The 18709-nt window shown below is 37.1% G+C and overlaps 1 protein-coding gene across 1 annotated transcript in view; it reads right to left on the bottom strand.

Annotated features, from left to right (window-relative positions):
* Positions 1-2728: 2728 nt before the first annotated feature.
* Positions 2729-18709, bottom strand: part of DOK6 (docking protein 6) — a 254769-nt gene continuing 238788 nt past the window's right edge. Inside the window, exon 8 of the mRNA XM_075744536.1 lies at positions 2729-4434. Within this exon, the coding sequence (XP_075600651.1) occupies positions 4295-4434 (140 nt within the window). The 3' untranslated portion in view covers positions 2729-4294. The remainder of the gene's footprint in view (positions 4435-18709) is intronic.

Genomic DNA, 18709 nt, shown 5'->3' with positions numbered 1-18709 from the left:
TCTGATTAATGCTCTTTTTTTCTCTTTGCCATGAACGGGTAAGGGTCTTCAGAGACTGCCTGTACTTGGCAACTCCTAAATAAATAGGTGCCTGAAGGCTGTATGTTGTACTTAAATTATTGCTATAGAGAGCACTTTAAAAGAATTTTGACTTCAGATATTCAATTTCAACCCCTCCTCCAGCAAAGTCTTATTAGCTTAGAACAAGACTTGTTTAGAAATGTGTTTGCTGCTTCCCAACAGGATTTCTATTCACGTGTCGTGAAATGAAGTATTTTCCCAAAATGTCATGGTAGACTTTTGTTAAAACAAAAGAGAGCAGCTATTGTTGCTGTCTAACAAACTTCTTTGGTTTGTCAATACATTTCCAAGCTTTACATGCTAGCTTTAGGGGAAAAAAGAAAAAAAAATAAAATCCAAGAACAGGTTTTTGCATGGACATGTTACACGTGAGGAGCTAGAATCAGAGCCTACCACAGAAAACTAAAGACTAAACATTTACTCAGTAAGACAGCAAAATCCATGTTACAAGATATTCTTTCTTTTTCCTTTATATAGCCAGGCAAAATTGTTTCAAAGGAGTATACTCACAGATGATTTAAACTATCAATAACATGTAGCTGTTTAAAAAAATGGGGCTACTCTAGTATCTTAGCACCATTTGATGATTTGTTACTAGTCTTCAATTTCTCCTTTTCTGCACCAAGTGACTTCAAAGTCAAAAGTACCAGCATGCATCAATCTATAATACTCACAGTTAAGATATATTAGCAACTATATTTAGTTATGCTGTGTGTTGTTTGCTCATAGGGGTGTATATATTGTTATCAAGGGTCATATTTTAAAAATTTAAATCAAGGTTATGGTTATATATTCATAACACATTCTCAGAACCAAAATGAAAGCGATAGCCTTATGTTATTTCTTCTATTTTATAATGTACTAATGCTAAGTTCCATTTGTACCAGTTGCACCTGGTTACCACTGAAGACATTTTGTTGCCCTCCATCTATTCACAGCTCATTAGCTGAAAACAGAGAGCTCCCCTTGGGTCAGGAGTAGACATATCTGTGTGCCTTGCACACGAAGAAAGCCGAGACTTGAACAGGGACCCAATGGATCCCTGGGCCTATTTAAAAGCCCTTGTAGTCTCTAGGCAAGCAGCTCTACCACGTGTGCCAAAAGAGAGTTTTCCTTCTGGCAGAAGCACTAGGAGCTGTACAAAGTAGTCTCAGTGGGAAATCACTTAGATTATCGACAGGCATATGCCAGGAATTAAAGATATTCCTTGAAAACAGAGTTTTCTGGCAAACTGTTGGCGCAGTGCCTACCTGGTTCTCATGGAGCTTTTCTGAGGAACATTTCTGGAAGCTATGCAAACACACAAATGTTATAGTGATATCATCTGCTGTTCTGGAGTGGCACTAATGGCAACATCCACTGGCTGCCGAATACCTTTGTGCTTCAGGTACCCAGTTTTCTTAGACTGTTACAGTACGCTGTGAAGTTGCACTCTTATTTTCAACTTCCAGTGTGGTTGTGTTTACTTTCTATAAGAAGTAGGTTCCCAATAGGTCAGGTTTGCTTTTTGTTGGTTGCTTTCTCCAGCTTTCTCTTGGAGTTCAGTTTTCTACCCATTGCTGCAAGATGGGACTTCACAGATGTTTATAAATGTACGAGTTGAGAGGATAGTTGCCTTGTACAATGACAGCAAAATATTTAGTAAAACTCCTATACATGGCCAATCTGCCCCGCCCGCCCCCTTTTTTTTGGTGTGTGTTTTGTTTGGAAATAGCATCTACATTTTTATTAACTAGAAAATATTCATGCACTGCATAGGAAGACAAAACCACCTGTGACAGACAGCAAGTGTTCCCCAGGAAACAGAAAGAGCACATTATATAGCTCTTACGCTTTTTATCTAAACACAGCTAAAGCACTAGCTTTAGGCTTTAGATAGGTTCTTAATGTATATGGGCACTGGAACTATAAAGCAGTTCTGATATTCTCCTGTTTTGCCCTTTCCCTGCTTCTGGACTGTGTAGAATATAGAAGTATTAAATGACTGGTATTCGAGTCACAGAGGAAAATAGTTACATGGACACAGCACAGAAATCTGCAGATCATATTGGAAATTTAATCTAAGGAATTGTAAAGAAAATATATAAATTTAGGGCAAGTGAAAGAATTGCAGTTGCATAGGAATAAAAATAACTGGCCAGTTCCTCAAAAGGCATATATTTGGCAAAGCTGTATTGAATAATGGAATTACAGCAGCACAGTATCTATCCTTTTTGTATCACATTTTTCATGTAACATTTGCCAACTGGAAATTTTCCCAAAGCAAAATGTCAAGCAATTTTTTTTCTTAAATGAAAGTGTGAATGAAGCTTCCTTGATGGGTACAGCTCAGAGAGCACCATAGGTACAGCTCCCTGACAGCGTGGGACAGCAGTTTTTCATCTTAGCTCATTAAAATACTCTCTGTAGGGAGCCGTTCTATTCCTGAGTATGGCAGCACTGTGAGAAGGAAAAGAGGTAGTGAATGAGACAGGGAAAAAGAGGAAAAATAAATAAAGCTGATTGTGATGGGGTAGAAGTGTTTCATTCAAGTGGATCACAAAGCTTTGTTGTTCAGCAGCTGTTCACTGAAGTGTAGAAAGCTGTAAGTCTGCTTAGTCTGTAAGTCTCTTAGCCTGGAAAATGGTTGGAGAAAAGCTGGACATACTGTATTGGTAAATGTTTAATCAAAAGCAGAAGTTTCTTCCATACTTTTTAATACATATATCTATATGTGCATATATAAAACAACCCAACAGCACTTTCTCAGTTAAATTATGGTACATAAAACTGATTGTTTCATTGGAAAAGAGTCTATGTGTCTCCTCCTTGATACGCTTCCTCAACCTGTCCTGAGAAACAACTACTGAGACAAATCCCTCTAGTAATCATGGCAATCATTTCACACTGGAAACAGAACACAAGGCTGCTCAAATCATAGCAAGAGGGCAGATTTGTCTCCCCACAATTTCAAACATTTCAGGGCATTGCAAGAAGTACATAAATATTTGATACCACTTACAAAAATCTAAATGTTCAGGATAGATAAAACTTGTTCTCCACCTACAGGTATGCTTTCCAACTTATTCCCTCGTTATTGATTACAAACACACCTACTACAGTTCATTTTTTAAAGATGTCTTCCAAAGACAGAAAATTTCCATTGAGAGGTACTCATCGTCCTTTTCAAAGTAAACCGATGCTTGACACATGATCATACAAGATACAATGTGCATCTAAAACAGAAATCTGAGAAGGAAACGAAGAAAATCAAAGTAACGCTGACCAGAAAGACAAGACCAGAGCTCAGCTCTACCATATCTGGCCCAGCTGCGGCACAGGCGGTGGCCAGCTGGGGATGCAGCCCGCTTTTATTTGTCTGAATAACAGTTTTCCCACTTTTTAAAGTTAGGCTTGCAGGCATGGTTACCTAAATAATTTGCAAATAAGAAGACTTCGCGGCAGTTCTGAGGATGAAACTGTGCTGCTGATATGGACGTTCACAGCTCTCAGGAGTGTCGTGAGAATTATGCATGTATTAGTAAGGGATGAATTTCTGCCCTGGGAATTTTAGATTAGATCCGTACCAGGCAATAACTTTACTTTAATGTATCAAACTCTTTTCCCAACAAACTGTATTAGCCTGCTACTCCAGTTTCTGTTGGTGTCTGGCTCAAAAAACACCCGACCACCCTCTAGGGTAATGAACAAACTCGCTTGGATCTGAAGGTGCTGACGCTGCATCTCGAATTGGCAACATTTCAATGACTCCAGCGGGAATCAGTGGGCTGTGGCAAGGACCTAAAAATGTTACAGGTGAAGACGGGCAGGCCTGCTGGTGGAGGCGGGTAGGAAGGCCCCGATGTCGAATGTGCCATCGCGACGGAGCCCCAGAACAGGCCTTCTCCGGTCATGCAGAAACCTTCACACCAACACAGTTTTGTTTGTTTCCATCACTTTCTCACAAAACAAACGCATCCCCCTCCACCCCCCCACCCGCCCCCCTCCTTTCTGAATGTATCGACAAAAGGAACAGCAAAACAAATAAATAAAGACTTAGCCTCTGCTTTGGGGAAGCCGCCTTTTCAGGTTTCCGCCTTGGCGGTGACCCGTCTGGAGCTGGTAGGCATCAGTTTTCACGGAAAATGGTGGGTACGGAGGGGGCCAGTGGCTCCCCGGCCCTGGCGGCAGGCTCCAGGCTCGAATGTCTCTCTTGGCCGGCCGCCCCCAGCTGTCATTGCACCAGGCCCGAGCCGTAGCTGAAGGCGTAGCTGCTGGCCAGGGAGAGGGACTGCTGGTGCTCCTCGTCCTGCTCCGAGGGGTAGCTGGGAAATGTCTGTGCCCGGGACACCTTCGCTGAGCCGAGGCTGTGACCTGTGGAGGGGGGGGAACGACATGAACACAAAAAATGTAACTAGGCTTTAATTTACTTTTAATTTACTTGAAGCCTTTCGCCACGGACATGGACTCCGATGGGCTGACTTCACGCTACCTGATGGTGCCAGGGTGCCTGAGAGGAGACATGCCACATCAGGCCCTTCTGGAGCTGCAGGGAAGGGTTTTGCCCTTGCATGAGGGCACCAGCGGGTGATGGGTGCCCAGCAAAGGCAGAAGGTCCCAGACCCAATTCAGGCATAATTTAGGCTCAGAATTACTTTTTTTTTTTTAAATTCCAGAATATCATATCTGTATATTTGCTATTCTATAAATCTCAGTTATATTTGTTAGTTAGAGCTGATAAAGAACTAAAACGCACCTCTTCTTTATCTGAAGCACTGCTTAAGTGGTGGAAGTAACACCAGCGGTTCCAAAGGGATTTGTCACACAAACGCCGCTTCATGTACTTACTGTCTTTCGAATAGGATGTCAGTTTGCCAGGTAAACACAGCATCATCATAATTTCAAAATGAACTGGAGGTGGGATATGGCCCACGTGACAGAACACGGACTGGGAAGAGGATGTGCGAGATGTTTTCTCACACGGGTTTGTGAATCTCATATAACTGTGGCTTGTTCACTCGCAGCGTGTGAGATGGGAAACCATGTATGAAAAGCCATTAAAAAAACAATGACCAAACTCAGAAGATGACTCCTATGACCCAATTCTGTAACCTGATCATTTTCCTATCTCAAAATTCCCTTTTGAAATTGAGATTTAATTAGTAACTAAAAGTTAATTTCCAAAGTGCGAATCTTCATGCAACGTATATTCTCATTTTTTTGGAAATGTATACTGAAGTCTGGCTTTAAAATGGTTTCGGATAATGCTTTAAAAAATGCCTTTAAAATGTGTATTATATGTAGGAATGCAAAATCATGTTTTTCCTTCAACCACAGAAATATTAAACAATAGCTGTAACAGAGTATAGAACCAAATGATGAGGAACTCAGCTCATGTTGAAATGTTTCAAAACAGCTAGCAGCTTTCTAGACTGCCCCAGTAGTGCTGGAAGCAAGAATGATGGTCGCTGTATTTGGCAAAAATTTTGTCCAAACTTGTATTTGGAAAAGTTTGGCTATAACGTGTTACTGACTGCCTCATGAAAAAAAAATTGTGATCCCCCTGAAGATAAGTCTATCAGAGCAATACTGGCACCAAGAGAGAAAAAAACAAAACTAAATGAAAAATAGAATTAAAAGTATATCTCAGTGATACTGGAGACAATAAAACTAGAGACTGAATTCCCAGTGGCACATTAATGGTCATAAAAATCCCTTTCATAGCATGACCAAGCAGGATGAATTTTGTATGTGTATTTTTACAATTCATTCACTGGGTTAAATTGACATTGGCTATCAAAATCTGACTGAGATGTCAGGTTTAGATGTTTTCTGCTTCAAGAACTTTTGCATCAAACTGAATTAAAATGTATGGTGGCTGTGAGGCCTCAGCTGCAAAGCAAAAGCACTGATAATACTTTGTTCGAGAACAGTCTTACATGTTTTATTGCTTTGACCAATTTTTAACCATGATATTGAGGCCTTCATACATTTTTACTTTTTTGGGGGGATTTGCATCACAACTACTGTTAGATATTTTTGTTTCAATTTAATGCAAATCTAACTATAGAAAGTTCCATGATTGTAGGTTTTAATTTTGTGTTCCAAAACTGACATTTTTCTTTCTAAGGATGTAAGGTCTTGTTTTCTTTTTACCCAGAAGCTAGAATCATATATATTTTAAGGGCCATAGAGAACTGCTAATCCAGCCCTGTGATTTGCTCTGTACAATTTTTCTCTTTCCTACCAATAAAGATAAATAAAATATGTCAAGTTACCATTTTCCTCCATTCTCTCTATGTATTTTATCAAAAAAATGTAAAACACAAAAACAGTCCCTGTGCCAATGAGCAGGAGAAAAGACACTTGCCAACCAAGGGAGTTCCCTAAACTCAGGCCTATTTGTATTATGTGCTGTATCTCATATAATTAATTTTGAATAGTAGAATAGTGCAGCTTTAATACAGTGATGAAGAGTGCCCCTACTAAAGTAATTTCTAGCCAAGGTATCAAGGCAGTCTCTTAGCATATAGAAGATGAATTTGAACCTATTAAAGTTAAAAAGGAAATTAAATTCAGGTCTTCCATTTCCTAGATGCGTGCTTCAGCTGTTAGCACATCCCTAACTGTTCTTTGAAAGAAAATTTGCAGCTGCTAAATCTCACAACAGGGCTGAATTTAGCCATTCTGTAACCAAAGGGGTTAATGAGGTTAAGTGATTTCTTCTTCTCTGTATAGCTACTATGAAGAAAATTAACTATATCCCAGTCAAAACTAGCATACACACTCAACATAGCCAAAAGATCTAAGACACCTGGTCGAGGCTCAAACCAAGGAGTATGACATCAATATATGGAAATAATAACAAAGAGAGTAGAGGACATCGGTTCAAATGAAATGAGAAAGCCATGAGTAACAGAGAATTTGTGAGTTTAGGAATGAATGTGTATATGTAATGTGTTTACTTTCAACTTAATTTTTGAAAAAAAACAATAAACTGTGTTAATATATTTAAATAAAATGAATCAAAAAATAATGGTAGTAAAATAATGAAATAGTCCAATGGTTCCAAGGTGGCTTAATACTCCTAAGTAGTAAATTTCCAAAATACAGGGATTTGTTCAGCTTTTTTTAAAATTTAGTGTATCTATCTCGTTGGAAATTCGAAATGATGATCTATTCTTTTATTTGCATTCCTACTAAATATTATCTTAAGACTCATACAGCTGATTAGCCTTATGGGGTTTTAGGCACTGCAGCATCTCCACAATTACACTTTGTCACCAGTAAGGATTTCGAAACTAAAGATACAGGAAAAGTTTTTGCAGTACATAATTTAAGTTCCACAGCTTTCTAAGCTTCCTGCTTCTATAGTATTTTCTGTGTGACATTTGGGTCTTAAAGGTTAAGGGAGAAGAAGAATTCTTCTCTCTTCTGTTTGTGGATTTTGCAGCTCTTTGGTACCACAGCTATTTTCAAGAATACAAAACTGCTCTCTACTGTTCTTCTGAAGTCAGCATAAGAGGAATTTGATTAACACACACTTTGTGACCTGAAGATACCAGTAGAATTGAGTGAGTTTTTTTCCTGTGGCTTACGTATGAAATGTTTTGGGTTTTTTTCTGTTCTAGGACAGGACCTTGGAAAGGTAATATTCAGTTTACTTCATCCTTTATTTAAATTTACTCTCAGGATCATAGAATGCAATGAAGCTGTAGTCCAAAGCAATTAGGTATGAATGATTCATCAAGATAATTTAATGTAACCTGGCAAATTACAACAAAATTAGATTTTTCCTGATCTTAATTATGTTGGAATCAGAGGCAGTATACACAAGGATCTTATTTCATGACATGGTGCTTATTTATAACAATTCTTTAGAGGAAAAACCCAATGGTTTCCTAGTAACAGCAGTGATTGATGTACATATAAGTAGATTGATCACAACTTCTAAGAGAAAACTTGCTGTACTCAGCTAAATGAAAAGGAAAAAAAAAGGGAAAAAAAGGACAAGAGATCCACGATAAGCTTTAAACGCTCCCTTACTGCTGCTTCTTAGGAGATGTTTCTCTCTGTTTCAGATTCAGAATTCAAATTCTTAACCAGAAGGTAGGTGCCAACCAGCTCTTCTTCTTTTCTAACTGAAAAAAAAGCTCATGTATTTCTTTTCCAACACAGGAATTCAAGTGACTCTCTCATCTCATATTCTTTGGTTAGAGCACTCATCTGTGATGTACAAGTCCTGTGTTAAAATTCCCCTCTTCCTGCGGGTATGGTTTGACATTACACTTTCTGTAATGGAAAAATCAGCTGAAAACGTTCCCTTTCTCCTCTCTGCCCATGCTGCTGTTCACTGTCCCTCAGTTGTGCCGCTGCGACTGAAAGGCTGCTTTGTAGACTGAAGCACTTTGGTCATCTGGTTTTCAAGAGCCCTACAAATGGTTGTAGTGGCACAGCTGAGGAGCAGGTACAAGCAGCCAAGGGTAAAAGACGGCAGGGTTTTTCTCAGGCTGGCTTTGGGGCCAGATAGTGTGTTTGGGGAATGATGACCTGCGAGCAATATGCAACCAAATGCAGGCAAGTGCTATCGCCACCAGGCTACTCGCTTCTCTGATGCAGTATCACTTTTGAAACCCTGTCACTAAGCTTTTCTAATAAAAGAGCTAATATAAGTGTACATTTTTGCAGTACAATGATTAAAAATTAATAGAACCAGAGACTCCTGTGTTTCAGCTTCTGTTGCAGGCCTTTTAAGTATCTCATATTAGACAGTCATTAGGTAAAATAAAGCAGCAGACTTTTGCAGCTGCACAGCAAGCTTTCATCTGGGATTTCTTAACCTCTGAACAGATGACTTTACAAACAAAATCATGTTCTTCTAATGCAGCTTTACTTTTCTAAGTAATAAAAATAAACTTTATTTTTGAAAATAAAATTTGGCATTTCCATTCCCAGGATTATGAGCACAAAATTGAAGTAATTAAATTAAAGCCAATTGGATATCTTTATTAGTATTATGTTTTGTATATTTGCACTTGGGAGTGCTCTGAGACTTCATGAGGCCAAGAGCCCTGTGATTGCTATAGATGTTTCTATAAATGTTATAGAAAAACATGGTTGTTCAAAAGAAATTTCTATGAATCAGTCAGTGCAAGCTAAGACCAAATAAAGTGAATCACTTTTTGCATTATAAAGCAATCTCTTCTTTTTGGAAATATTCATTGGAAAATTCTGTTGTTCACAATAAACGGAACAGTCTGGAAAAGAGTGAAACAGAGACAATGAGGTTTTTTCCACAAAGGATGGTGCAAGGAGGTGGAAAAACATCAATTAGCTAACAAACATTTCAGGAATGAAATGATAGTAAGGAGGAGTTAGTTGTGTGTTGTTTCCTCACACAGTTCTCAGCGGACAATAAATGCGGTCCTTCAGCCAGGAAAGTTCACAAAACTAGTACCAGCCTTTAATCTAGATTTATGTTCTCTAAGGGCTTTCCCAACAGCAGTGAAATCTCCTAGCTATACCGGAGGAGGCCTGCGGATCGTACTGAGGATATGGTTTTGATAGGGAAGCGTGTCTCGAGATGCTTCAACCTCTAATATTCTTTCTTTGCAGCATTTTTGTCAAGACACAGGACAAAATGGGAAAAGCACTGTAGCTATGCACTGAAAGCCCACTAGGGAAAATGGAACACTTACTGCAAGAAACTAAATTATTATGACTGCTTATTTGAGATGGAAGCTTTTATCCTCCAAGAGCTTTTGTTGCAAAGAAAGAGACTACACATTTTATTCTGGATAAAGAAAATTTTCCTCAAAAAAACCCTACTACAATCTCAAATCAGTTAAGTGGCTATTATTGCATCAAAAAGGATACTTTCATTTAAGGCAGAAAATAAATGATTGCTGTTATCCTATTTATAAATTGATACTGGTTAAAATTCTGCCAACTCTCCGTATTGAATATACAGTGTCTTCTATTGAGCTGTTGATGACAAAGCAGCTTTCTCCTTTTCTGCTGTTGGATGATTGGAATAACTAAAGCAAAGTTTCATAGCAGGACAAACTGCTACAAAGCAAAACATTTATTTTGCAGTAATGATGCAGTTGGATTGGAAGGGCATTAATTGGTACGGCAATTATTATGCTGTCACTCACAAAAAAGATGCAATGGAAGGGAGCAGATGGAAACTGAAAAATAGCATAAACTACATTACAACATATTGATTTCCATATACTTACTGAAAGTGAAACTGTGGGCTGGTTTCAGTTCCAAATAAAGAAATAAAAAATTTCCCTTGAATTTAACTACAGCTGGAATTAAAACTCCAGGGAGCACAGCTAGGCTCCAACTTTTATATTTTCTAAAATAGTTTTGGATTTATTTCCATCAAATATTTGTCTTTCTGAAGGGGAAATGAATATCAGGAAACATAATTTTTAAGACAGATTTTGAAGAAAATGGGTTAGTTTATTTATTAGAAATAATTTTGAATAAAAATAATTTAAATTATAAAATACATAGGAAATATATTAAGAGAGTGAATGTAAAAAACCCTCTCCTCTTAACATTTTAAAATATTTCCTTTTTATTCTCAAGTAAATAGTATTTAAATTGTCTTTAGAGTTTGAAATAAATTTTTTTTTTTTTTTTTTTTTTTTTGGCCAGCATCAAGATCAGTAAAAATAAATCAGTAAATAGAATATACTTGTTACAGAACCCTATCAATTTCCAGAATTGGAAGACTATCATTTATCTTAAAAGGTTTTGGCATTGTCATCAAGTCCTCCTCTAGAAAAGAGGGAATTTTACATGTGCATGAAGAAATATTGCAGGATTGGCAATTTAAAACTAATAAATTTACAATATGTCAAATTTTTGAGTCTTAAGGAAAAAAAATTAACATTCCAATTTTGGCACAAGAATGCTGGAGTTTTATGAAGAATACGTTTACATGTCAGTATTCTGAAATAAAGGAAATGCATGTCCTTAGGGCTTTGCAATAGCGATAATTGTTTCCATACCTACAACTAATGTGAATGGCTTGTAAACATTATGTACAGAAAAAATGAATGTTATTTCATGTGTACCCCTACCTAAAATAGGAAGTATTTAAAAGCAATATCTTGGGTCATATAACTAAAACTAATGTATTGACCAAAGGTCAGGTTGGTTTAATTGCGGTTGTGTGTTTCCAGATAATGTTTTTAAATACTTGCTCTCCTACTGCATTTAAACTGTATATTACCTAATTAAGTTATCACCAGCTGATGTAGCTCCTGTGGTAGAAATGTCAGAACATCAACCACATCTTTCTCAAAGATGAATAAGTTTACCTTACCCTCCACTTTTAATAGATTAGTCTTTGTCCATTGAGGATTTTTTTCTAGTAATGCATCTTTTTATTCATAGTACCAGCTTTCTATGCCTCTGTGTTTGTAAAGGGAGGAGACATTTATAAACGCCTGCTACCTAAAACCTCCACCTAGGAGATGGAAAAGAAAGTTACTTGCACATATCTCACATCATTACCCAATAATCTTTTCCCTTTCTGCTCCCATTCCTGCAGCCAAAATATGACATATATTTGGGAAAAGTAATTTATTTTACATCTCTCTGACTTGTCCTCTTCTATTTGTAATACATAATTGTATGCCTGCATGTCTGAACTACAGGGAGATTAAATAAAAGAAAGTATCATCTGACCAGAATGGCAATATTTTTAATCCTGCACTCTCAGCCAACATGCAGATAAAGACAGTAAGCTTGTACTTAGCTTTCTTATGTTGTCTTCCATAGACAGACTGCAGTGGTCCTTACAGAGATTAACTGATTTCATCTTTACAGCTTTTTAAACTTGTGCTAATGTTGCAATATGAAACCAGCCTCCTCTTTCCCTCTGTTCTGAGGCCAGCTCCTTAACTATGCCAACGCCGCTGAAGGAGGCGTAATCATCTTCTCACTTCACACGAAATTAGGCTAAAGTCCAACTTTGCTTCAAAACACACAGAATTTTCCAGATGAAAACTTTCAGAAAGAAGGGTCTTCAGCTTTGGTTTCACAGATTCTGCATTATCTGCAGTGATACTTTAATTTTTTAGTTTATCAAATTTAAAGTATTTATCAGGGAACCCTGATCTATGCCAGCCCTGCATTGAGCAAGCAGTTGGTGTGAATCAATTCCAGAGCCATCTTCCAACCCCAACTATTCTGTGATATATGCAATACTTTATTTTCCACCATTTTGCTCTGTGATAGAAAACAAAAACTACCTTGTTTTAAATCAGTTAAAGAAAACATCCAGCTGTTCCTCCTGACTGGCACACAATATTAGAAGACTTGTAGTTTTCTCTGAGTCATTAAACAAGTGATACAATTTGTGTGTGTTAGAGAAGTGACTATGGTCAAGGATTTTGTTTTATAATGAAAGATACAGGCATCACGACCTTGAAGAAAAGCTTTTGAGAGGAAATGTGTGCAGTCTAATAGTGAAATGTGTCAAAATAACAACAAGTTACTTAAGATTCTGAATACAGTCTTGAATAAGTGCCCTAACAGAGCTACCTGAAAAGGCTGAGTATTTTGTACAAGGTGGCCCTCATCCCCAGCCTAATTTAGCCTTTCATCCACAGACTCAGTCACCTAGAAACTAATATAAAACTTTTCCACATAAGTTGTAAAAATGAGGTTTATTATGAGAATAACAATTCAGTTCCTGAACTTTACGCCTGTCCAAAGTAAAGTAAAATTATTTCATTTACAACAAAAGTAAACAGAGACTAAGCATTTTTATACAAAATGGAGGTAGTTTCATATTCCTATTCAATCTCAAAACTTAACAAAATTTTTGAACAGAAACTTCACGAAACTGAGACATTCCATGTTGGTAATACTAAGGAAAGAAAAACAAAATGGTAGAGGAGAAATTCCTGCTAGCGACAATTTCTTTCACTTCAAGGAACATTTGAATTGGATAAGAATGTTAACAAATGATAAGATGATGGCAAAATTCAAGAAATAATAACAAAAAAATGCTCTGATCCTAAATGCATATGGAAAAGGATAAAGCGGGGGGAAGAGAAAACACTAAGGAAAATTCCAGTAAGAAAATTATTTTAGTCTTCGCAGTACTTTGCATTGTGGGGACATAACAAACCAACAAAAGGAAAAACTCAGAAAAATCACCCTGCTCCTGGAAAGTAGGAAGAGTATTAAGCTAGTGAAAAAAGAAACAAATGAGAACAATAGATAAAATTGTGTGGATTCAGTTACTTTGTCGCAAGTAATGATTTCCTGCTGTATTTAGGTAGGTAAAGCTGCTCACTTTGCTGTCTTCTTTTGCTTTTGATTCCTGTGCAGAGCAGCAAGTCATTATCAGAGTCAACTGATTGTTGACCTCTGTACATAAATATATTTTGAGTATAATTTTCTTTTACATCCTTCAAAATTACATCTACTAGAGTAATTTAAAATAGGTAGTTAGGTACGCAGTGTTATCATTTTGGTTTAGCAATTTCTTAGTTCACTGTTTACTTTTAGCTTCCTCAAAATGTTTTCGTTGCATTTTTATTACAGCCAAACTAAACGCACAGTCAAAACATAGATCTTATCAGGTACTTTATTAAAAAAAAATCACCCCCTAAATCTGTTACTGATTTAGCATGAAGCATCTTACTAAAAAATGCAATGCAAAAATGCAAATTTATACATTGCATATCACTTTGATGGTATAGAATATCTCACTGTTAAATATTTATTGCATTTCAAATTATGTTGACATTTCCCCTTGGATACACTATTCCACAAAACACTATACAGGCCTCATGCAATTCTACTGGTACTACGGAGGCGAAGTGAAATAGTGAATTTCTAATTTCATACCGGAGTATCTAAAGTGAAATGAAGGAAAACATTACTTACATTGACAAAAAGAATATAACGCAGAGATAGTATGGGATGCTACTTGAGGCTGATTGATCAGTATGGTTCAATCTTGTTGCTGTTATAATCCTGCTGATCTTTAGTGTGGCCAATATTTCCTGGCCCTGTAGTATTTTCATTATAAACACTCCATTCACAAAGATTTATAACTGGCCTATAAAAAATTGCCATAAAATGAAACTCGGCACATGAGGTCTGAAGCCAGAGAGCAAATTTGGTCTGACAGGATGGAAGGAAAATGTTTTTCACCATGTTTTTAGGTAAGTAAAATACAGTTTTGATCAGAAAAAAAACTAAACAAAAATAATTGTCAGGCACTATAGTTTACATTGCTTGACATAGGAAAAGATGGGAACAAAGGATTTATACTACCCCAAATGGACACCTATTCTACAAATATTAATTTTAAAATACAATTTTATCACGTCAGTATGATGTGCTAAGTAAACACATATAAAGTCTAAGACATTCAGGTTGAGTGTCATGATACAGCTGAGCTCTTGCTTTTGGCACTTTTATTTTTTTGCACACCTGAAGAGCCCGGGAAATAGGGAGATGAAGAGTAACAAAATTAACCCCTATCAAAACCAACCAACCAAACAAAAAAGCATACCAAACCCCAAAACATGTTATCTGCCTGTTTGGCGTTCACTGTGGAGTCAGCTGTGCTCCTGGGCTGCTGAAGGAAAAGGCAGGAGTGCCAGGCTGTTGACAACGTTTATGGGGTGTAATTGGACCATGCATTTTAGCATCAGCTGCCTTAGATTACATCATCAAATTGTTGCACTGCAGTCTCAGTCCTGTTTGATCTCTGCCAGTGCTCCTCCCTGCACAAAACCAGCAAAAGTCATCATCTGTTTTGATCATATACTTCTACTTCTGCTACAGAACTCAGAGTCATCCTATTACTGCACTCCCCTGTAGGTATTTAAGGACAAAATGTTGTTCAAACTGTAGGCAACTTCCTCCAAAGACAGCAAAAAAATCTTGGACTCTGGTAAAACATTTTTCATTCAAGGAACATTGCATTTATGGTGTAACATGGGGAATTAGTCTTGCTTATGTGTATTTTGCTGGGAAGGGGAGGAGGGGGCGGTTTGTGGGAGGTAAAAAATGTAGTTCCCAGTTTAATAAAATGAGTTACTTAAACTGACTACAGATTTTCCATGATTTTTTTTTTTTTTCTCTGTCACCAATGAACAAACTTCAGAAAAGATAATAGATCTCACACTAATATATGCAGGGATGAAAAACAGTTTTTACAACTTCTACCTTTCAAAATCTGTTCTACTTTTTTACCCATGCATTGAAAGCATTTATTAAACCGTCTGTTATTGAGATTTAAGCTTTCTATGAAATGGCTTTCTATGAAATAGTCCTTGGAAATATTCTTTAGAGGGTCTTAACGTTATTTCAAGCTACAACCAGATAGTAATAGTAGGTGCCATATAATAATGAGAATATTGCATTAGCTGATAATTAGCGCTCTGGCAATGATTAAGAAACTTCCTCAAACACTTGAAGACAGGGAGACACACCTCTCCAGCAGTTCTAAAGAAGAAAGGACAATTTTTTTTTTTTTTTAACAATTTGAAATTATAGACTTGTCTTAAACTTTATTAATAAGACTTGAGACTGCAGACCTAAAATGTAAGGTTGTTTGACTTTAGAACAGGACTTCTCCTTTCACTATACCTGCTTAGAACATCTTACTGAAATTACTGAAAAACTGTAACTACAAATTGAGGAATGCTTTGGTACTTTCCCACTAAAACAACAATCTGCTGAATGACATGCAGTCATTAAAAATGCTTGTAAATTAAAAATGTATCTGAGACTAAATGCATCACTGGTGCGAACCCAATGAAAGCATGATGATAGCTAATTGTAAAGTTAGAAAAGTGTCACAGAGATACACTTTCCTCCGATGGTGGAATTATAGAAAAAGTGTGTTAAAAACTCTCCCTCTTCCTGCTATCATCTTTGCAGCAAAAACTCATACACTTCTGGAAGTAGAAAACCAGCAGACAGTTTGAAAAAGAGCAGTAAACCAAATAAGCTTATACGCACATGAATGAGAGAATCATTCAGTTTAAATGATAGCATCATTATTTGTTTAATGTCTGTTTGTAAGATGACGTTCTAAAGCTCTACCAGAAAAAAGTAATTAAAGTTTTTCTAGTAAAGAATTTTGCAGACTACCAATATTCTATTGTAGTTTAGGATTTTGAGTTTATTTTATATTTTAGAGAGGAACAAGCTGAGATTGAAAAGATTGACTAGACAAAACTAGTACATTTTATATTTCTAAATTTTTTATTTAAAGTTTTTGATATTTCTCAATCATTATTCTGTCTACCTCAAGCAGACCTCTTGAATATTTTCTGAAGAATAACAAATTAATGCTTCCTTTATTTTCACAGATTTAGTTCGGATTTCTCACATTTAGCAGTTCCTTCAGGATAACCCATGCATGATTCACCAAAACAGAAGTAAACCCCCTTGCTTATTTAAAATATCTCAGGACTCAAACACAAGGACAAGTTGTTACATAGTAAAAAATTTATCGTTAACAGGAGAATTTGAGGTCCATGTGGTAAACCCGATGCAACTTAAGCAAGCTTGGAATACGTATCTTAGTGGATCCCATCCTGAGCTAGCTCAACAGACTTGATGCTAATTGCTGACATGGTAACAGTGACCATTTCCAGTCAGAGGCATTTAACTGAAGATCTTCCTATCTCCATGCTCTGCTCTGTGTCAAGACTAGGAATTAATTTTTTTCCATGAATAAAGATTGTATTGTGCTAGTTAGTTTAGTTACGACCATTAAACAATCCATTTATCTTTAGTTAGCCAAGTATTCTCTTGGGATAAATCCATGTGCATTGATCTGAACTGGAAATCAAATTCTACAATTTTCAGATGGGAAACATACACACTGTACATAAAAAATACTGAAATGCATTTTATGATAGATAATTAAGGTATATTTTGAGTTTGAGAAATTTTCTAACTATTAAGAAACTGTATAAACCTAATTTTGGGGGCAGATCCATAAGATCTCCTGCACATTTCCATGCCTTCTTCTGAGGCATTTGGTAGTAGCCATTGTAAGTGGCAGAACAGTTTGTTAGATGGATGTAGGTCTAACCCAGCAGGAAAGTTCCTGGGTTCCTTCCCAAAGCTTGGCTTCTGTGCAGCCACTGAAGGTGTTGGGAACAGAGGAAAGGTTTCTGTCAGGATTGAACTTAATAGCACTTTGAGTTCTTTTGGTCTTTGCAGAGATTATATATATATAAAAAAATATGTGAAACAAGGCAGTTCACAGAGGCTAAACAAATCATTTTCCTCTATAATTTATACTCTAAATTAAAGAAGTTCATTGATTTTAGATTATATAAGTTTAATTGGAATAAAGTAGATGCCTAAAACATCAATGAAGCAGTCAGCAAAGTTAATCCATTTTTCATGACTTTATAAATAATTTCTTCTAGCTGTAAAAGCCTTCAATTACCCACTAGGAAATCAAAAACAATGGCTATAATTCACTGGGGGATGCAAGTGCTGTTCTTTTGCTTTTTTCCCCTGAAAGGGAATTCACTGTGATTCAGTGTGAACAAGCTGTGTCATTTTCATCAGACTGGTGTAAAGCTAGAGGAAATGAGCAGAGGTAAATCTTGAAAAGGTATGTCAAACTGCTTGATCTGGCTGTGTCTGGAGATGGGAGGAGTCCCTTCTTTACTCTCTCAGATGACAGAAGACACGGCTTAGGCCAAAGCACTTATTTCCTTCCCCCACCCAAATAAGCAAATAAATAAACAGAACATCAAAACCAACGATAATAATAAGACACACCAGAATTACCACCCACGTGTCTTGTCTCTGGAAATTTGTTATTAAACTTGTAAATATCCTGTCCCGTGCTTTGCCTTTTCTGTTCCTCAGCTCACTGAGGCTGTTTTTTTGCTGGTATTCCTTTTGTGGCCACTTAAATCACAGAAGCTGTAAAAGCAGCGCAGCAGCAGTCCCTTCAACAGCTTTTCTTAATCCCAACAGCCGGGAAGAGAGTCCTGACAAATGCCAGTGCGTCCTGGCAAATCAATTGACCGATCTGCCGAAAGCAGGAAGGGATAGAGAACTATCATCTCTTAAGTGACGTTCATTCCGCCCTCTCTCACTGCCTATTAGTTAGGTGTTACTAAAGAAAGTTTGGGGGGAAAAAATAAAATGCCCATAGCACAAGGCAATAACCAGCAATAATATTCAGAACATGACATGTACAAAGTAATTATACTTCTTACAGATGTTTGGAGAAAAGAGTGAGTTACATTAAAGCCAAGCATTTTCCTGATAGCGATTTTGCTTTTGGCTCTGACTGGAAAGAGCTGTAACGCAGAAGTGAAATTCATTATGAGTGTCTGTAGCCATACTATACAGATAACAGATGACAAGGTGAACAAAGATGAAGCTCACAGGATGGTGAATGTTAGAGATATTGGTGCTGGGTAGCGGTTTAGCTAAGAGCAAGACGGATGGCATGGAGCCATCAGCAGTAGAAGGAAAAGAAAAGTCACATAAAGGACTCACTTCATAATTTCTGAATGAAATCTGGGGAATTTCTTGTGTATGGCTACACCTCCCAGTGCTCCAGTCATTTTCAGCTATTGGCAGCCACACAGCAGCAGGTGAAATTCAGAGCAGCCTT

This window comes from Balearica regulorum, chromosome 2 (assembly GCF_011004875.1).
Source record: "Balearica regulorum gibbericeps isolate bBalReg1 chromosome 2, bBalReg1.pri, whole genome shotgun sequence".
In the NCBI taxonomy this organism is placed as follows: Eukaryota; Metazoa; Chordata; class Aves; order Gruiformes; family Gruidae; genus Balearica; species Balearica regulorum.
This window is presented reverse-complemented; position numbering and strand designations above follow the sequence as displayed.